Below are 21981 nucleotides of genomic sequence, written 5' to 3' on the forward strand. Positions count from 1 at the left end.
TGACAGCCATGACCCTCCAACCTTATTGGACCAGTGACCCCCTGACCCCCAGCCATAGAGATGGTGCTCAAATCCACCACTATTACATGCAGACCTCTGGACTACTGTATTAATACTCTGACATGGACGCAAAGGTTTTCTGCTTCTGTCCCTCTGTCTGTTTTTGCTCTATCTCTTCTGCCTCTCTCATCTCTAATGGGCCGCAGTAATTTAGCTCATTTTTTTTTTTTTTTTTTTTTGCATCTTTTCTCTGTTGTATAATATTTCTATGTTTTGAACTCTTTAAAGTTTAATTAGTATGACTTCTTGGGTTTGTTCAGACTGTATCAATACCTCTGTCCTGATCAGGTGCACAATAGCCACAACTACTCAGGCATCTTTCATTTCCTCTGCTGTTGATTGTTCAGCCACTCAGCCCTGATTCATGTGATTGTATTCAGTTGGCGAGGAGGGACAAAAACGCCACACACGGATCCCATTACAATCAACTCCCAGGAGGGATTTGGGACGCTGCAGCCTCATGCTATAGGAAAACATCGCAATAACAAGCTTCAGCTTTGTCTGGCCTATGCGGATTTCGTCCACTTTTTGTCTAAAATCTACACCCTCAGTAGATTCGGATGAGAGTGAGATTCATCTTGAATGCATTTGAAAAAAATGTCATTGCTAGCGAGACATAACCCCGCTCAGATCCACATACTTGGTGAGAAGTGGAAACTGTAAAATCCAACATTTGTGACATTTCCGTTGAGTGCTTTAGAGGGCCTAATTGCTTTATGACATTTAGAAGGTGCTTGAAGTACTGTATCAAAAAGCCTTTTAAGTCCATAGGTTGCACATGCTGTGTAAGAGGTCCATGTACTTCCATGTGATTATTCAGTATCGCTGCAGTGTGATAATAGCCGCTCCGTTTTTGAAGCTAACCATTAATCCTTACGTGTCCGGTATGACTTGCTTGTGCATTCAAACCAATTTTCTTCACTTCCCTCAGGGACCCTCCACACAGCAGTTTATCTCATCTGGACTTTCATTGGATCTGAGACTTGTCAACTATCTCGTCGTCTTCTCTTGTATCAGTTATGTGGTGTTTCCACAGTAAAATAGTGTCTTTTATCTTCTAAAGTCACGCCAGTAAGTGAAAGCATGTGTCATCAGTCATAACCTGTTACCTACCGTATAACAAACAGGCCAAGTGTGGTGCAGTTCTGAACAAAAGGAGAAGCTCCTAAAATGCAAAAGTCAGTGACGTCTGCTTAAAATAACGTGTCACCAATCATTGAATAGCCTGTATACCTCGTCAAAGACACAGCAATAGGCCCTGGTACTCTCTTGTCAAGCCTGCCGGGGGTGGAGAGGGAGGATCGGGGTGGGAACGGAGCCAAGAGGAGATGAAATGGACATGACTGGGTGTTTGTTTCATCTTCAGCTGTAAATACAAGTCGAAATGGAGAGAATGAAGAAGTCTTTGTTTGTTAAACTATTTTTATTGTTCTGAAAAAAAATAAAGAAAAAAAAATAAAGAATTAATGGCGATCCTCTGCTGTTTTTCCAAAAAAAAAAGGCCATGGATCATCTTACAATGGCGGCTGATAAGCAGAAGAATCCAAACTGGATCAATAGGTTGGAGTGACCCTCAGACTTTGTGAGCAGACAGAGAGGAAAAACACAGCTTGAGTTTGTTAGAGCGGTGGTAGCTCAGGACTCTAAATAGGAACAAGACGACAAAGAAGAGGCTCTACTTCGGGGAGCTCGTATTGATCGGTAGGTGCTGCTTTAGAAATCAAAAGTAAGTATGTAGAGGTCGTATCAGAGCAGCAGAGGCTGTCTGCAGAGAGGGATATTTGCTGTTGGCGGCATGTGGGATCTGAATGTTAACTGCGGGTACAAGTAGAAAGGTAAGGAGTAGTGAAAATGATTTGAAGGGAGCTGAAAAGAATAGTCTGATAGCATTGTGAGAGCTGATTCCACATGGATTCTGTTAAATGTAACAAATCACTTTATCACAGAGTGGTATACAACAGCATTTAAACAGGTTCAAGAAACTAAATCTCTAGAGCAGGCATATAGACTCCTTGAAATTGAGAAATTTGTAAAGCTCAAAACAATTATAATGGGACCCGTTGTGAATCACTCTATATACACTCACATGATGTAAAGAGCCATTCCAGCTTTTCAGCATTACTCTTCCACAATGTACGGAAACTCACAACAGACAAATTTAGGTCGGTATCCTGACATTTAGTCCCTAGTATGGGTCAAATCTTCTAAACTTCTAAATCCTACATTTCCCATAATGCAATCCCAAATCACCTTTTCATTAGAACCTGCCTGCCTGGTAAATGCCCGTGTCTTTCAAACCCTATGCTGTCAGTTTGTGAGGCAGGATTTCGACAGGGCCACAAAAGACACAATGCAGCATTCAAATCGCTGGCATGTATTAGTACAATGATATTGTGTTTGCTTTTTAGCCACTCTGGTGGCATAGCTCTATATAACAATGTCAGTGTGTCTGTTGGTCCAGACAGAAATATTGCAGCAACTATTGGATGGATAGCCTTGAAATATGGTGCAGATAATTTAATCCTATGGAACAAGAATACCAAGTCTCCCTTAAGTTAGTTTCAAATAATTTTGCCAGAAGTGCTAATGAGTGAGAGGTGTCACCCCACGGAGAAGACACCTTTGTATTCGATTGTTTAGTAATGGAGCAGAACACAACACCAACAAGACAGCGGCACAGAGCAGACAGGTCCAGAGTCTTTATTATTTGGTACCCATGAATAGATAGCAGGTGCTTGAGTGTTTTAGAGTGCCAGTAGTTATTTTGCTGATTGAGAAACTAAAAGCACAAAATGCCCTGAATATGTTACATGCATAGTAATGTGCCCATATCATAATAAAGTGTGCTTTTGGATAATGAAATTTAGCCAGTTTACATCTACAATGCACTCTGTACATAGTGTCATTGTGTTTGTGCTGAGAATAAACATTTGGTACATCGACTCAGGTTAAACATCTCTCTCTACCTTATAATCAAGAGGTTATTGGTTTATGATAATAATGATAATTATTAATATGACCTGTACAGTGCATTGCAACGACTCTAATATAAAAGAATAGATGATTCACTCATTCAGCAGTGTCAGTCCGTCACTGTAGCAGTCACTGGCCTCATGGGGGAGCTGTGAGATTGAAATCTCTTTAGTCCGAGAGCTTTCTGTCTGGAGAAGAAGGTTGAAGCCACAGTGGAGCAGAGAGGCCTTAATGTTCAGTGTGCGGCGCCCGTGACGGGTCAGATATTGTCCCCCAGTTGCGTTTCCGGGCTTTGATGTCCGTTCACTGAGGAGAATTGCTCCACTTCAGGGCTTTTCCCCATCTGTGCGCTGTCTTTGGAGAGTCCAACCATCTAACGCTCCATTATGGTTCAATAACATGCACCATTTTCCCCAAAGTCATTGAAACACATGACACTATTAAACGGAGAAGTCATGGCATACATTTTGCCAAACAATAAAATGGGCAGGTTTCATTATTTTCAGAAAACAAAAGATGGGAAAATCATGCAGTACAAAAACAATAAAACATAAATGATCCCGTAACGGGCAGCAGGCCTTGTAATATCTCCATGATTGAAGAACAACTAGTTCTGACATCATGATGTCCTTCAATATGACATGAACACAACACAATAGTCTTGTAACACTCTTGTTGCTGGTCCTGTGGTTTATCCACCACTAGATGGACCCATGGCACCGGAAAACGTTGAACACTACACTATGGTGGGAGCCTGAAAAGCGTGTGGATGCTATTTCACACGTGACTGTGCACACTAGAACTAAAGTAAACCTCAAATCACTGTGATTCACGCCACCATGTGGGCCATGTGTCTTGAAGCATCTAAGACGTTTCTTCACGCAGACATTTGAAACTGATCAATTTGACTGTGCAGCCTGAAAATGTTTGGAACTTGAAGCCTGGAAGTTGTTAAAGCAGTGGACCAATTTGCCAACTGGAATAAATTCATCTTTGCCGTAAGTCTCATTGCAAAGCACTGTTGCAGAGACGAAACATTAATCCTCGACGAAGACATTTGGATGAAACATGCAACAGTGCAGTGTGGATGCTACATTAAGCCCTTATGCCAGATTTTTGGAATGTAATGAAGCATGAAATATTATACCTTCAAAAATCAATTTTGTAGATGTCATTAAATATAACTTATGGGAAAAACCAACTTTGGATACTTGAGTTCTGCTAAAACTACGTTCACAATTTAACTGGCATGTCATGTGCTTTATAAGAAACAGATATAATAGAAATTTCAAGGTTATAAAAAGAGGTTGGATATATTTCAAAAAAAAAAGAAAAAGAAAAAAGTGGTCTCATGCTTTAATTATTGCTGGCTGCCTTGCGAGTACAGAGACGTACGTATGTAAAATAGATTTGTGTCTGTGTTGATGTGCTTCTTTGACCTTTTTATTTTTACGCAGTCATGTCTGAGTTAGAACTGGCCCCAGCTGCTTTAGGACAATTAAAGCAATTGTCAATTCATTGTAAGTTTTGTGGCAAATAGCTTTTAAATGCAGTTTTTTTTTATTTTTTATTATCAAAGAATATTGTTGCTTTTGATATCCAATAAACATGTATATAAAACAAAATGAAAACAATATAAACTAATCAGTTTAGTCGACAAAGAGCCTAACAACCAGTTGGCCAACTAAGTGATGAAAAGAGGGCAGCCCTAGTCTGGATGTGCTTATACTGTATGCTGCATGCCATGTGGTGTGTTGGCTGAGGTTCCCCTTGTCAGCATTGTCTTTTCCTCATTGGTTCCCGTTTGGGTTGTTCACCCCAGCAGGCCCCAGTGCTGCACTAACAGTATGGCAGCGGTCCTCGGAGCAGTGTCCGAGAGCCTCCACAGCAGCCCCGTCCAGCCCAGCTCCACTGTCTGTGCCCCTGCCCCGGCCCCTGTGTGGCGGTCACCCCTCCGACGAGGTCTGGGTGTGCCCCTCCAGCACAGGCTGTGTCAGGATGACTGCATCAGGCCTGTCAGGCGCTTTCCCGTCAAAGACTTGCCCTAGAAGGTCAATTAAAACGCAAACACATCACTAGACTGAGATGCTGTACTTTATAGAACTTTATAAATCACACTGAATCTCTAGCAACAAGGTGATTGTATTGAAAATGCTAAGCTGCAACCATTCATGTGACTAGCATGTTATCTTATGCCCACATACACATCCTATTACAGGTCTAAAAGCCACAATAGAGTGTAATATGGTTATAACTGCAAAAGCCACTGATAGTGAGCCAGCCAGTGTGGTTTGTGATATGAACAGCCCCAGCTCCAAATGACTTACCACACTGCGGGTGAACTTCTCCAAGGAGGTGCGGCGGCCCTGTTCAGTGTCTGCTGGCTGCTGTTTTGGGAGGGGGGGAAGCAGGGTGAGTGTTTGGGTCAGGTACGGGTGTTGACGAGGGGGGGGGGTTGGGAGTGATGCCGTTAGTGAGGGATAAAAAAGGGGGTCAGGCATTGCAAAAATGAGGGCCGTGGACAATGTGGGGGTTGCATTTTTTTTTTTTTTTTTTTTTTAGGAAATGGAGTGGTGTCAGTGACAGGCCAGCAGAAGGAGCGGTGTCCAAACGGGACAGGGCAGAAAGGCTAGCATGAACAGAGGCAGCTGTGATTTGCTGAAAAGCTCCATATTACACAGTAACAGCTCAATGAGTGTTTGTTTAGCTGTGCAAGTCTTAGAAATGACATTGATAAGATACAGGAGGTAAACTACATAACATGAAACCAACAAAATCACCAACTGCTACAACATTGTCACATATTACGCTGCATCTGTCAGCCACTTATACACTGTACTGGTCTGTTATATCTATATACTGTATGGTGGTTGCTCTCTGTCCACAGAATGACTCCTGTTCCTCTCTTTCAGAGCAGTTTGGCATATGATGTCATGTTTTTCAAGACTATTCCCTCTAAATAATTTAGCATTTTCCTTGCACCTGCAGGTTGGGCACACTGGTTTTGCCATTTTGGGGTCTCTGTTACTATTGTAGTCTCATGAAATCTCACATACAGTATCAAATTGCTGGTTGCCACATGTTAGTAAGAGCTGGCAAAAAAAACTACTAAATGACATTAAAATTACCCACATTTGTAGCATGTAAGTGTGATCAGATTACCTCAAAGATGTTTGAATTACACTGCTTTCCCCTTGTACAGTATATCATGAAAACCTCACCAACTAGTGGTGGAACAAGTAAGTACTTTTACTCGAGCAAAAGTAGCAGCACCACCGCGTAGAGATACTGTTACAAGTAAAAGTCATGCATTCATAAGCAGAAGTACATAAGTATCAACATCAAAATGTACTTAAAGTACCAAAGGTAAAAGTTCTCATTACGCAGAATGGCCCATTTCAGAATAACGTTTATTATATTATTGGATTATAAATGTTAATGTATTGATATGTAAGCATCACTAATGTTGCAGCTGGTAAAGTTGGGTTTATTTTAATTACATTACAGTATATACTGCCAGGTAGCTTCATCTATAATCTCAATGTGCAAAAAAAATGTATTAGAAGTGGAAAGTAGAAAAAAATGGAAATGCTCAAGTAACGTACAAGTACCTCAAAATTGTACTAGTAAATATACATTCCACCACTGTCACTAGCAGCTTGTAATAGTGATTCTTTATCTAACTCTTGACTGGATACACACAAGAAATATGAACCTGTAATGTCCTTTAAATCATAAAAATTAAGAATCAAACTACTATGACAAATGTAATAAAAGTGGTAAAGCTTTATAAAAAAAAAAAAAAAAAAAAGAAGAGGGGACATCGGGGTCAGTGAGTGCAGCTCACCTTCTTTCTGGCTAACAGGAGGTCTTGATAGATGTTGGATCGCAAAAAGCGTGCATAGCTGTCACTTTTCATTAGCTTGAAAATGTGCTCCTGCAAGAGAAAGGAAAAGTGATGAGTGCTTGTTGGCCTGGCTGATGCCAGTAAGAGAAGAGAAAGAGAAGTGCAATGAAATAAAAAGGGAGATCTGATTATGGTAATGCATTATTGTATTCATGTGTGGTTGGTGAGGGTGCAAACCGAGCATGCTGACATGAGTGGCCGAGTCCTGTGAGACGGAGCTGAGTAATGTCCTGCCAGCGAGAGGCGTTTCACGTCACACACCACCAACCCACTTTGAAACCAGAAGAATCCATGGTGAACCGACCGAACAACCTATTCATGGCATTACTCGCCTCATTAGGCCCTGGCACAAACACACTCCGTCATTCTTCTTCTCTCCTCTCTCTCTTTCTATTCCTCCACGCCCTCTCATTCATTCACTTGTGTAACGTGAGTGGGGATGGAAGGGTTCAGTGTTTCTGTGGGTGGATGAGAGAGAAAATAAAATGGCTGTGTGTGTGTGTGTGTGAGTGTGTGTGTGTGTGTGTGAGTGAGTGTGTGTCTGCGTGTGTGTGAGTGTGTGAGTGAGTGAGTGAGTTATGTAGTGGTGGGTAAACCCATCTGAACTCAGTGAAAGGAACTTTTTACTTGAAAAATAGAGCTTCTATTTGACATAACTGTATATCTTTTTAAATTTTAACAACACACTGTAGAAAGTGCAGTCAAATTGTAATGAAGTATGGCCCCCTCTACATGACCTCTATATTCGTTATATCTATGTGCACAGGTGCAGTCGTGTTAATACTATACGTGTCTGGTGTTTGTTCAGCCTTGTGTGAGTGTGGCGTTCATGCACACGTGAACATGCATATCCGTGTGAATCCATCCATGAGGGAGAAACAACACAGTCCACCTGAGCGTCCTCATAGCTGTATCGTCCGGGGTCTTTGAGGTTCTGGCTGGTGCGCTCGTAGCTGTGAGAGTCCAGGTTGATGGAGCTCGGCGCTCCCTCAGCCAGAAACTCCTGCCAGATCTCCTGCGCCCTGGAGGGCACGTCCTGGAGCGGCCGTCGCTTCAGATCCTGCACAGCTAACCAGAACCTACAACAGTGTCAAATCTAGTCAGTAACAACCTCCCAAAAATATACAGTAAATATAAAAGCAGCCTTTTTTGTACTAAAGTTACTCTTATATGAGCTTATGATGCCATTATCTATGATAATTAATGAACAAATTAGCAAATATGTCTATACATGTAAATATGCATGTTTACATCTGCAGTATTTTAATTAGTAGTACTCAGTACTCGGATTTTATATAACTGAACTATTGCTGTTATTGCTGATGCAAACACGTATGCAGCATTTTAACCTTGTAGATAGGTTTGTATTATGTTGGGTAAAGGTCGGTGTGTTTTTAGATGATCATACATTTTGCATGTAAAATTTGAATCGGTAGAGTAATCTATAGCTGTCAAATAACGGTGGAGTAAAATATTATTTCCCTGTGAAATGTAGCAGAGTAAGAAAATAAAGTAACAGAAAATGATCAGACTAAAGTAAAGTACAAGTTCCTCAGAATTGTACTAACAGTACTTGAGTAAATGTTTCCACCACCATGCATGGTATTAGTATTATGTATATATCTTAAAGTATTAAGGAGTTGTAGTAAGAAAATTCTTATTATTTGTGCTGCAAAATATTATTCGATTATTGACCTAAATTAAATTTCTATCTGTGTTACTGTATGGAAGGAGTGCTCCACCACAATGTTGGACTCACAATGGATAGTTTCAAAAAGAAGAAGAGATAAGTAGAGGGCTACAGAGGTCTAAGAAACACTTCTTCAGACCCAACCAGCGCTGACTCAAGTGACATCACTTGAGGCAACTTGTCAGTAGTATGCTACTACTCAAGACCTGTAAACAGACTTTTGATGAGTAAAATCGGTGGAGTTTCCCTTATGCTAAAATATCCCACATAGCGCACCATACCATAGTGTTTAAGGAGGAAAATTTGTGAAATAAAATTATGAAAGGAGAGCTGAATGTCTCACCGTAGGTTCTCTGAGCTGAACTCCGACTCCAGGAACTTCAGGAACTGGTCTCGTCCTGCCGGGTCCTTCAGCGCCTCCTCCAGAGAAAAGCCCCATTTCTTCACCCGCTGCTGGCTGGGGTCACGACTGCTCACAATACAACCGATTACATAAGAACATAAGAAGAAAAGAAAATAGAAAAGTGTGGTTCATTGTTAACAAGTCATTTTCCCTCTTGGTCTGCAGAGAGCAGAGGCCCAAAAGTCAGAGCACAGTCAACCTTTCATCTCATTTGAGATGAGATGCGAACAGACAGATATCTCCTAATTCAGGACAGCAAGTTCATCAGCACCAAGAACGCTACGCTCCACCTGACCTCAGCATTGGTTTAAAGCGTTATCAGCCCCCAAGGAACTCTCTGCCCACATCCCAACATGTCCTCACCTCGCCTCCAAGTCCCAGAAGGACGTGTCGTCACCGATCCAGGGGTTGGAGGGCTCTGTGGCCGACACAAAGGGGTCGTATTCCATGAACTGCTCCGTGTAGCTCATCAGACTGTCGGCCACTTTGGAAACCTTCATGCAGTGTCTGTCCAGCTGGATGTTCAAGAAGGTAATCTGATGGAGAGAGAGAGAGAGCGAGAGAGACTAATGAGGAGGCTAAATAAGGTAGCAGGTCATCAGTCTGCAACCCCCGACTGCCATTATGATGGATGGGTGAGGCGGGCTGCTGGTAATGACCTAAGGAGAAGACTGTCACACAGTGAGTTACCTCTTTCTGAACGTCCTCTTTGGTGGTCTTCCTGGTCGGCTGGGAGCTGATGTGGACGGGACTCGGCTGGCTCTGACCGTCATCTGGTACCCCGTAGACCGACTGCAAAGAGCGAGGAGAGAGACATGCTTTGTTTTGATACCATTGTTGTTGTTTTGACACACCAGGGACTCTGGGGAGTCACAGGGAGTCTGTAGCTGCTGTTGGCGTCAGGGATTGTGTCAGGGAATTTGGGGGCGTTAACAACCTGAAGTGGAGTTTAGATTTAATATTTAACTCAATATCTTTTCATGCAACACACACACACACACAAATAGCAATTTTTAGCATTTTTATATTGTTTTGTAAAATCTATATATTCAATTAAAAATAATTTGATCAGTCTATACAATACTACAATATAAATAATATACTATAGTAAATTAAAATATATATATATATTTTATTAAAGACATTTTATAAAAATATATTTTATGAAATATTTTTACGACTAAAAATATTTAGATTTTGTAATTTTGTCAGACAATTAAAAACAAAATGCAAAATGTGTATATTTTATTTAAATATTTTATTAAAAGTATTCATTTTATTTAAAAAAAAAACTATATTTTTTGTCAAAAAAATCAGATACAGTAGGTGCGGTGGTGCAGGGCAATCTGGATATATGACCTCAGTATTTCTAAAAACTTGTGTGGGACAATAAGTTTGACAAACACCAGTGTTGAGATAATAATATTAAGGTTGGAAAGCCACACACTCTGTCTCCCCTGCTCACCTTTTTTACCCTGTGTGGGTTCCTCTCTCTTCGGCACTTGCGGATGTCCATCTCTGTGGTGTTGACACAGCCTGGCTGTGGGAGGCAGCAGGAGACAGAGTGTGTTTCTGGGTCAGATAACAGTGTTTCTCCAGCATGTATTGTCTGCGCCTGTCCTCCTCACACAATACTATGCTGTCTTTCTATTCAACGACGCCATGCTCACAAAAGGCTCATATGCAAAGTGACTGGCACCAAATCTGATTCTGCTACCAACAACAAAACAGGGCTCTCAACTGAACAGAATGCGGCGCTGAATCGGCTGTTTTCAGAGTTTAAATGCTAAAATTGTCTACCTACATAACAACCCTTCTTTTCTTTCCTTCTTCTTTTTTTTTGTTCATTTCCATTTTTTACAGTTGCAGCATCTGACCTTATTTTCCTTTTCTTTCTTCATGACTTTGATCCTTACTCACCACTGGCCGATGGACATCCCAGAATGCCCTCTCCTGGCTGTCCAGGATCTTCCTCTCTGCCTTGTCCTTCTTCCTGTCAATCCTGTGAACAGAGGAAACAGACCACTCATACATGGAGCTCACGCCTCTGACACATCCAATCAAACAGCGTAAACTCAATAAATCATGCCTCACAATTAAGGCACACACTGTCTGTCTGCCACACACACACATACACACGCACACGCACACACACACACACACACACACACACACACACACACACACACACACACACACATGCTGAAACCACTGACAAGCCAGACTAGAGAGCAAAAAGCTGATGAGTGTGGGTCTTAACCTGTCTGCTCACTTCACCCAGCCATGCCTGGTGTTGCTGCTGGTGGGGCTGAGCTCTTACATAACTGACATTTACCGATTGGTCCTTGCTTGGCATTGTTTAATCCACAGATGTAAGAAGGCGTGTAGCTTTCCATATCGCCCTAACTTGTATGAAACAGCAGTCACTTGACAATGACATTTCCGTGAACATTTTCTATAGACAAGAGAGGAAAGGTCCGTCTTCAATGAATGATGGGAGGAATTAGTGCTGTGCACATGCCAGCCACCAGATGGAAGTCTTACAAGAGAGAGAAGTTAGGGAGAAGAGTGTGTGTGTTTCTTCTCATAGGGAAGTATTTGCTGTATTTAATGCATATACAGCCCTCCAGTCATAGCACAGCATAACATCAGAGCATTGTTAATGAGAAGAGCACTGGCCCGATGCCCAACTGAGAGCACACTGAAGCATTTTCTCTTCCTTAGGGAAATAACACTCAAGCATATGTCAAGCATATGGACAAAGGTTGGTGTTTGTACATTTGAATATAAAAAAACTAATTTCACCAACATATGTCCATCCTCTATATCTCTCTATAAGTTTGTCATGTCAGTAAGACACTGACGTCAGGAGGTGACGTGTTTGTGATTCATATGTACACACTTGTACTCACTTGACTTGAGCCTCAGCTTGCATGAAGATGAACTCCCACTTCCTGGCGAAAGCCCTCTGCAGCCGGGCGAGGTTCTCCTGGAGGAACCAATCAGGCAAAGCGTTAGGGGAGAAGGTCATTTGAATCCAAGGTCTTTGGATGATTATATTATCCATTCACTGTGATGGCGCGCCATAACTGTGGATTTACTGTTGCTGAGATGAGACAACCTCTGACTAACATGTCCCTGAAAAAGTCACTGAACTGCTGATAGCACACAGGTTTCAAGCTGTTTTTGTTCACACTAATATTAATTTAATCACCGTAATAGCTGTAACTAATGACTGCATTATTCTTAGTAGTTAGTAGGAGTAGTTTGACATTTTGGGAAATATACTTATCCACTCTCTTGCCTAAGAGCATGCTGAGAAGATTGATACAGCTCTCACACACGTGTGCTAAATATTAAGTCATATATTACCAGCAGCCAGTTAGCTTAGCTTAGCACAAGGACTGGAAAGAGGATGAAACAGCTGGTCTGGCTCTGTCCAAAGGCAACAAAATCTAAAGCTCACTAATTAACATGTTATATATTATTTAATCCATGCAACAACAACAAAAGACTTCCTGTAACTTCCTGGAGTCTTGACACTTTGGTTTATATATGGATGGTGTTAATTAGTGAGCAGTATTTTCTCGTGTAGGTGGATTTGGTTACCTGTGGACCAAGACATGCTAGCTGTTTCCCCTTGTTTCTAGTCTTTGTGCTGAGGTAAATGAACAAACCTTTGGCTGTAGCTTTGTATTTAGCATAGATGTTAGTGATATCAATCTTGTCATCAGTTCGATGAGAAGATGTTCATTTTTACAATATCATCTGTGATCAGCATGGGATGATCTCCAACACAGGTCGCGACTCATACCACCAACTCATGAGTACGCTGAGTGCAGATAAATGTTGCTTTGTAAAAAAAAAAAAAAAAATCTCTTTAAAGCTCCATACTGTACACATATCAAAGCTGCATGTCCTTAATAACAAACCTAAACAAGCATCTGTCAAAGATACAGAACGTGACCTCGTTACAAAGAGAGAAAAAACCTGAGTACCAACTAGCAGGCATGTAACAGTGAGAGCAATGAGGCCTGGAGGCATAAAGTGACCTGAATAGCAGAGAAAGGAAGTCTACTGGACAATAGTTGCAGAGTAATTTAGAATATTAAAGTGCAGTTGATTGCTATTGTATAACAGCAAGAGATCAGCAGTACAGTAATGCCTCCCTTAACACTCTATTGATCTACTAATGCAAAGTAGGCTTATAGATATTTTTGTTTACATTTTGGGGCCGGTAAATGACTGCATCATATTCTGCCAAATGTTGTTCCTGAAGATCTGTATAAGTGTGTAATTTGATAAAGGCATTTTGCTCGGAGGAATGGATTTTGGCATTTCAAGGCCCCAGAGGACAACGTATCAGCTGTTTTGTTCTTTGGCATAGTGAAGGAAAACAGGAAATTCAGAGTGTCATCATATTATGATCAACGCACAATGATAGCATTGAACTGAGAGTTTCCCGGCAATAAGCAAGAGCAAAATGACAGTGTACTTACAGCCTCATAGTCAGCCAGCTCAAGCCTGGCTTTATTCTGCATGGTGCGCTTGCACAGGTAAATGGCTGGAGGGGGAAAGAGAGTACGAGTGAGACATGAAGAGGGCAATAGAGTTAGTGCGCTGGGTCGTTTTTTTTGTACAAAACAAAAAAGTGTATTTCCAACGGATGGTGCTTTTTTTTTTTTTTTTTTCACTGAAGTCTCAGCTGTGTGAACCATCACTAATGAATGTTATACCGGAGCAGGCAGGCAATGTGTTGTCTTCTGAAATAACAAGCCTCGAGTAAATGCCATGCAGAGAGCCCGAGATGTGGTCACGTCAGTGACTGTCTCTTTATTTTGTTAGGCTAATCTCATCCCATAGGGTTCTCTCCACTGGGTGTTCCTTGGGGGGCAGATACATTACAGGGAATGGCCATGTGGATCAATAACTCAGTGAGTGTCAACAACGGATCTACAGTACAAGCTGTGTCTCAGCTCTGGAGGATGATAGACAGCTGAAGGCGTCAGTGAGATCTCGCTGGTTAGGAGAAAGAGGCAAAAATTGATAGACAGTGTGTGACTCACCATAGTCTGTGTTCTCAGGCTCCCAACAGTTTGAAGGCCAGAAGTATGGAGACTGAAGAAAGCAGAGGGGGACAGAACAGAAAGACTTTGTTTATTTACTCATGTAATCAGTAATACACTATTTTCTTTGCATAAGAGTTGAGATAAACAATAATATTCTCTAATATGAATGTTGGAATCTCACTTCTCCCACCGCCCACACTCCCTCTGCACTTGTCTTCCACACATAGTCAAAAGACGACTCTTTGTTTGATAATGATCCTTGACGTCCATGTGCTGCACATAACTATCTGGGGAGCAATGGTAGCTATATTCTCCCCATCCATATTTAATTGTCTATTGCAACTGATATTACACATTCAAAGTTCATTCCCGAGTCCATTAATAATGGATCACTCACATCTATCATGCATTCTTAATAACAGGGCCGAATTAGAACTTGGTGGTACTCAACCACATATTTCACTTCCACTATTATTCATGATGATAATTAGTCTAAGAGCAAAAGGCTGATGCTGATGAATGTGCTTGTTTGAGTGTAATGAACAGAAAGGTTAACATGCTCTCATTCAGCACTGTAATTGTATCCTCAGAGAAGATCAAGTTGATATACAGGACTTCACATGTTCATGCACAAATCGGAAAAATATGTGACAAACAACAGAAGACAGTTGTCATTAAAACTGGGTCATCTACCAGTGTATAGTATCTATTTTTAGACTAGCAAGGAAAAATACCCCTGTCACTATTCCTCACAGCACAGCTCTGGAGACTGGCCAATACATTTGAAATGCACCATGGACTCTTTTGAGAGGTTCTGATGACGTGGGCCTGTTGCATCACGACAACATCAGAGGAAATATATTTTTAGCCGCCGCTGAATGAGCAAGTGTGACACACGCTGCCCTCCCTGCGCAGGCACAATAATGGCTTTTAATCTCCAGCAATAGAGGTGAAGATAAATGCATTCAGTGGTAGATTGAGGGGGAGGAGCAGGGGTAGGCTGGTGACAGAGAAAAGTGCAGAGCCAGCGTGCAGCCAGCTCAGTGCTTCCCATAGGGGAGCCTGCCTACTGTAGCTGGCTGGCCAGATTAGGATTGTAATGGCCCAGTCACAGTAATGAGTCATCGTGGAGCCCATAGCCATCAGTGGGACCTGTCAAAGTTCATGCTGGATCAGATGGAGCGAAGGAAAAAAAAAAAAACACCCCTCCAGCAAGCTGCACGGGTGGCCCACAGGCGCTTCGCTGCGTCCCACCTCCTGCACTGACGCAGCGTCCAGCAGGGATAGAAAGTATCGACCTTGGTGGGATGAGTAATAGGCTTAGCAAGGATTGCTCTCATTAGCACCACGCAACAAACATATCCCTCTGATAACTACCATCATCTCATTATTCTATATTCAAAGGCCTCCTAACACATATCTCTCATAGGACTCTCCCATGGTTTCTGTACCTGAAAGCGATAAAGGGTTCCATCGTCTTTAAGCGTCAGTACGTGGTCAGAGATGGGGAAGATGTAGCCGTGTGCAGCGACCAGACTCCCAAGGTGGATGGCTTCAGCTGTTGACAAGAGAGAAGGCACAAAGATAGGAGAGGGGGAGTGTTCGAAATTGCTCTCTTCTTCGATTGAGCTCTGTTGTGCTTAAATGTAATGGCACATTTTTCAGCAGGCGTACCTGGGTCCTCAATGGAGAGGTTTTTCATCAGCCACTGAACAATGTCAGCCCCTGGTATTCAGAGAAGGACATTGGTTAGAAGTAGAGTCACAGTCCCACATCTGCAATAGATTCAACAAATGCTCTAATCCGCAAACACAAGTGAGCCTTGAGGAAGTGTTTGTGATTCATCTCTGTTCAAAGCTGTGGGTCAGAGCTGTCAAAGCTGAGTAGGTGTCTAAATATAACATAATGTTAACAGGTTTTCAGCCCCCTCCCCTCTCTCTCTCTCTCTCTCCCTCTCTCCCTCTCTCTCTCTCTCTCTCTCTCTCTGCTCCTGCACAGCACAACATCTGGCCCGGCCTTTGAGCTTGGCAGAGGCTGCTGAGCGAGAGCGTGAGGCAGTCGGGCCTGGAGGAGCCAATGTGAAGGAGTGACTCAGAAAACAGCCTCTGGGAGAGAGGGAGCAACCCCCTCGTCCAACACTGGTGACTCATTTCATACACAAGCACACACATATGCACACACACACAGAGGAGTACAGTGTGTATACACACAGAAGGGTACAGACAGAAAAGAAAAGGAGAAAAGTAGCTTTTCTGCGGTGTGACAAGGGCAGCGTCACACCACAGGCTGTTTCCTCAGTGGCTGGGGTCTTATCGGCAAAGACATCATCTGCCTCCAACTGTAGTAGGAGCAATTTAAATGAGCCCAAAAGGTCATATTTGCTTTACTGATTCTGACGCATCCGATCTCACCAAGCCCGCTTACTGGGTAAGACTACAAAGCGCACACACATACTCACAATTATCAGCAGATCAGGTAAGACAAGCCCTTATTAGGAAGAAACGCACAAGGAACTGCAGCATGTGTAAAAGTGCAATCACACACAGACATATACAGTAAACACACATGCACACACACGTTTATACACACAAATACTGACCTGATACCACACTGGGGATCTTAGAGAGGAAGCTTTTGACGGTCCGGATGGCTACGCCTCCAGCTTTCTCATCTTGTATTCGTGTTACGATGTCTTCAATCTGTGGGGAGGCCAGAGGTGTCATATCATGTTTTCTATAACAAAACAACACCTTTTTCCTCAATAAAAAAAAGGAATGGCAGGGATGGGGAACATGCACTTTAATTGTCTAGTTTTCAGTAATAACAGGAGTAATTAAAAAGTAGAATTATGATTAACTTGCTGCAGTGTCTGGCCACTTGGGGGCAGCAGAACAATCTGTAAACACTGACATATCATCTATCACCTTACAAAGTTGTTATAGCAAACATGCCATAACAAGTAGTATTCAATTTGAGTCATGTTTATGGCCTCCTGAGAAATATAAGTCAAGTATACACTCTCCTTTTAGCTTAACTCTAGAGGCTAAATGTTCACCAGCTGGTTGCTAACACTGTCTATCTGTTGTTTGGCGGTGGCTGGGTTTATCAGAGCTTTTTCACTTAAAACAGTTGCCTGTTGTGTCTGTAAACAAGCGGATGCCAACGGTGAGCTTGATCCAAAGCAGTAGGCTTACCATTGCAGGTCGTAAAACCAAAATGCTGAGCTTAAAGACGTTAAAATGCTCCACAGAGCTAAGGGGAACTACAGTGAAAGGTAATGTTACACCTAAAAACACAAGCTCCATTAAACATTGACTGGTGCAGCTTTAAATTCAGATCTGGTTTAGTTTAAGTGTTATGTGTAAACTTTTTATTTATACATTAATTACTTTTGTTTGTAGAAAAATTAGACAAACTAATAGAAAATTCAATACATTGCTTTTTGCCCTTTCATTTAATCTGCATTGCCTTGGATACATCAGTAGGGAGCACCAACACCAGACATTTTTAAGACAGAGAGCAGCTTTGGAAAGAAATGTAAGACCCAGTGGACGCCAGATTAGTGATGCTGCAAAGTGACCTTAGGAAAGTACAATCCACATTTATGCTTGTCAAGATCAGGGGTGAAGCCAGACAGCTGAATTTACACATATTTGGGGTTTGATAGTGATTTAAAGTGACGCTCTATTCGATGTTTCACTCTACAAAGCTCAGACCTTAAAAACAGAATGGCCTTGGGTCAAAGCTTCGATAGAATTGAACACCCTACACATTGTCGTTTTTATATAGCTGCACGTTGGGGTGATTTAGCTGTAACAAGAGCTTCGGTCAGGAGCTTTGGCCAATTGTAAAAGGCTGTCACAGCTATTCCCCAGAGGCAGAGATAAACATCACACCTCCGACGCAGCCAGAGCCCCAAACACATCACACATCAGCCACCTAAAATTAGGCACGGAACAGCTCGCCACTCAACCACTACACAGGGGAGAACACATACAGTAAACAAGCGAACATCCAGTCACTCAAGGACATGGACACACACGTGTAAAAACTCACATGAAAATACAGAAATCCATATACAGTATATAGACTTGTAAACACTTGAACATAAAAAGGTACTCAGCTCGACTCAGGTCAAATATTGATGTGAACAGGCAGTGCTCTGTTGCCTGCTGGAGTCTCACTAGGAATCAATCTACATCAAAAAGATCCCGATTTTGCACACTTAGCTTTATTATCAGCAGCCAACCATATGCAGTACAGTAGCTGCTAAGGTCGTTGCGCTGGCTATTAAATTCTTTATGGCTGCCTAAGCATCTGTCTGGTAAGTGAGCACACTCAGATGCTCGCACACATACACACCCACATGCATATGCACACAGGCACACACGCTGCTACAGTAATGACAAAGCTGATTAGGTGAATTTGGAGGGTTCAACTCATGGACTTGACACACTCCGAATTCAAAGAAGCCTCTTCTGTTTCCTCTCATCCAAAGTAGGCTATAGCAAGTTCCCCCCTTTATCCCACCACGTTTACAGTTGACTCCAAGTCACGATCACAGACACACAACACCACGCTGTGCTGTAGTTCGTGCCATTCCAAGACACTTCTTTCCCTCTCCTCTCTTTCCTCCACTGTTCATTCATCATTTAGCACAGCATATCCGTGAGTGAACCCCTTCCACTGTGGCAGGAAGACAGACTCTAAAACACTGAATAGTGTAATAAGTGTATAAGTGTAATGTGTAAGCTTGTGACATTGTAAATGTTTATGAGTTTATGATTTGTTGTTTTTGAGGATTAATCTTAATCTGATAATCATCGGACAACGTGCATGAAGTTACATTTGGCAATACAAAATACTTTTACATGATAAGGCTGATGTTACAATAAACAATGCGTTACTTTAATGTAAAAACTTTCTATCTGTGGTACTCAACCAGAAACCCATAGAAGTAGATGTAAATGTAAAACATTAAATGTTGTATTTGTCAGAGACTATTTCCAGCTGGGGATTAATACATATTGGGTATATTGAATATTGTAGTAGGATGGTGTATGTGGAACTGACTTGAAAGATAAACTACAGAATCCATGTTCATGGGAATCACTCAGTGAAATGGTGTATTTTAATAGGTTTTAGACAACAATGGAGCTCTGTGGCACAGAGGAATAAGCTGCACAGGCAACACTTGTTAGTAGGATTCATTTATTGGTAGTTTTGGTTTTGTTCATGGGATTTGTTGACAATAAGAAGATACAGAATATCACTTTACATATCCTTTAACTAATTACATGCACACCTTCTGTATTGTCCATTTTGTTTTGTTTCAATGAGCCAGTGCTGGATTTGACCAATATATTGACAGTCAAATCAGGGGTCAGGTTTTAAAGGCCCATCTGCAAACCATGCCTCTAAGTGTGTGTGTGCATGTGTGTGTGTGTTCTCACCAGTTCTCTGTACCCTACACAGAAAGTAAATTTGCATTTGGCAAACATTATTCGTACATTATTATTGCGCTTTCAAATGTGCGTTTTACCCCAGCTGTGGGATTGTTATTCTTTTCATCTTTATGTTAACAGATGTAATATTTGTCCTCAGCTAATTACACGTTTGTTCTTTGATTCTGCATGATTGTGTATCTTTAAAGTGATAGTCCCACCAACAAAACTACAGTATCTTTTGGAGAAGGGGGGTAAAGAGAGAACAACAAGCAGAGTGCAGCATGCTATGGCACATTTACTCAGCCACTATTACAATCAAATGTTATCATTCTCCGTGGCAAAGCATTAAATGGATGATTCATAAAAGCGCCCCATGAATCTACAACAAAATACCCAGATGTATATGGATTTAATAACACACATTATGCAGAGCAGAGAGGTGAGAGGGAGCACTATGTGGCAAGACAATTACCAATCTCTCACCATAAGCTTGAGAGAGTGTCTTGGCATGAATTATTGAACATCCACTATGGAGAATTACTGCCTCAACTCTGTTGATAAATCTCTCACAGGAGGCCAGCGGAGAGAGAGATAGAAAGAGCTGCATCTGCCCTCTGTGTTGTGATCAGAGCCTTGGTATTTCAGGCCTGCCTTCGCCTACATGTGAGTATAAACAGTTTTACATGAGCACAATCAGGTGCACAACAGATTAGCACTGAAACATCACAATCTTTCCTTTGAGGACAAACCTTCCACGCAAAACAAAAGGGGAAAGCTTTGAAATCAGCTGCGTTCGATACAACTCTGAAGGACTACTCAAATCCCCTGGGACAAAACAACATGGAAAAGATTAAGTCCTTTTGTTCTCATGTAATAATGGACCTTGGACTATAGCGGCATAGAAAGAAGAACTCATTATCTCGCTATAGGATGACAGGAGACAAGAAGTGCTTGGAACAACTATAGAAAGTGCACATCATATCTCTTGGATGTACAAGCTAATGGTGTTTGCAGCTTGGTCTGAAGGGTTTTTGAGAGCTGAACATTGCTGCTAGCCTGCGATAACAGCACTTTGCCCCAAGCCACCAAGCTCTATAAATGATTATCAGGAGAACACTTGTGTATCTTGCCACTGTATGTTTGCATTTGCAGCACACGTGTGTTCAAAATTGTACCCATGCTTGACTGTGTATTTGCCTGAGTGTGGTTTGTCCATCTTATCTTTTATAGCTCTGTGGGCAGCATTAGCACCCTGTATGGCACATGTAGGAGGGTAAAGGTTTAGGGCAAGGGCATAGGTTTGCATATGGATGGCAGGGACATGTCCCTACCAATATTTTTGGAGGACAGAATTGTCCTTACCAATGTTTGACTGAACTCGTTCGCACAAGGTTTGGAGTGAAGTCATATCAGATCATTTCAATGTGCCCTCCAAGAGGCTATGTATCCAAGACAGATTTAGGCATGCTAGCATTTCATTGAATGAAAGGACGGGGGCTATCTGAAGGCTCACGTCATGTGAGAATATCACAGTGGTACCTAACGTCACCAGGAAAATGTCAACTTATGTTATTTAATCATGTTATCTAGCGTTAACCAGTAAGCTAACCCTGGCTTCTGTCTTCTCTAGGGTAGGTAGGTTGATAGCAGGAGTTAAAATCAAAAGATATGCACGTCAGGTTAATTGGCTTTACTATTACTTTGACTTACTATACTGTGACTTTGTTTATGACTTACTATGCCTTTTTATGCCTTAGTATACTATGACTTTTTTATGGCTTTTTATAACTTACTATATTTTGACTTTTTATGCCTTATTATACTATGATGTTTTTATGCCTTACTAGTCTATGACATTTCTATGACTTTTTATAACTTACTATATTTTGACTTTTTATGCCTTATTATACTATGTTTTTATGATTTTTTATGCCTTACTATAGTATGACTTTTTTTTTGGCTTACTATGACTTTTTATGCTTTGTTTTATATAAATATATATGTTATTGCGCGTATTCATGCCTTACTATCGTATGACTTTTTTTTACCTTAGTATACTATAACGTTTTTATGCCTAACTATAATATGACTCATGATATATATATGACATATATGTCCCCATACCAAGAGTGATGTTACCATGTGTCACCTATAACACGACATATATACTGTACACCCTCTGGATATATTAAGACATTAGTTAATAACATACATGAAATACTCACAGTAAAATGCAACTCTATTAAAACAACATGCTTATTAAATTAAAGAATGTGAGGCAGCAACTACAGGTGATGTAGATGTACAGCAACAAACTGAGGCCACAACTAAGCATTTACTCCACATTAATTTCAGGGAGTCTGTGCACTCTAATGTCTATAACAGGATGTCATTACTTCCTGTAACATTTTGTAATTGGACTTAATGAAGTG

General features: G+C 41.4%; 1 protein-coding gene across 1 annotated transcript in view; it reads right to left on the minus strand.

Moving 5' to 3' along the window:
- Positions 1-4987: 4987 nt before the first annotated feature.
- The window catches only part of LOC111225337 (regulator of G-protein signaling 6-like), a 39181-nt gene continuing 22187 nt past the window's right edge, over positions 4988-21981 (minus strand). The window contains exons 3-17 of the mRNA XM_022750135.1: positions 16702-16801; positions 15777-15827; positions 15554-15660; positions 14100-14151; positions 13533-13597; positions 11946-12022; positions 10954-11035; positions 10499-10573; positions 9724-9825; positions 9397-9569; positions 8974-9099; positions 7833-8019; positions 6881-6970; positions 5361-5420; positions 4988-5077 (exon numbers count right to left, since the gene is read on the minus strand). Coding sequence (XP_022605856.1) covers positions 5027-5077; positions 5361-5420; positions 6881-6970; positions 7833-8019; positions 8974-9099; positions 9397-9569; positions 9724-9825; positions 10499-10573; positions 10954-11035; positions 11946-12022; positions 13533-13597; positions 14100-14151; positions 15554-15660; positions 15777-15827; positions 16702-16801 — 1398 coding nt within the window. The 3' untranslated portion in view covers positions 4988-5026. The remainder of the gene's footprint in view (positions 5078-5360; positions 5421-6880; positions 6971-7832; positions 8020-8973; positions 9100-9396; positions 9570-9723; positions 9826-10498; positions 10574-10953; positions 11036-11945; positions 12023-13532; positions 13598-14099; positions 14152-15553; positions 15661-15776; positions 15828-16701; positions 16802-21981) is intronic.

The sequence above is a fragment of the Seriola dumerili genome, unplaced genomic scaffold, assembly GCF_002260705.1.
Source record: "Seriola dumerili isolate Sdu_G_001 unplaced genomic scaffold, Sdu_1.0 BDQW01000149.1, whole genome shotgun sequence".
NCBI lineage: Eukaryota > Metazoa > Chordata > Actinopteri > Carangiformes > Carangidae > Seriola > Seriola dumerili.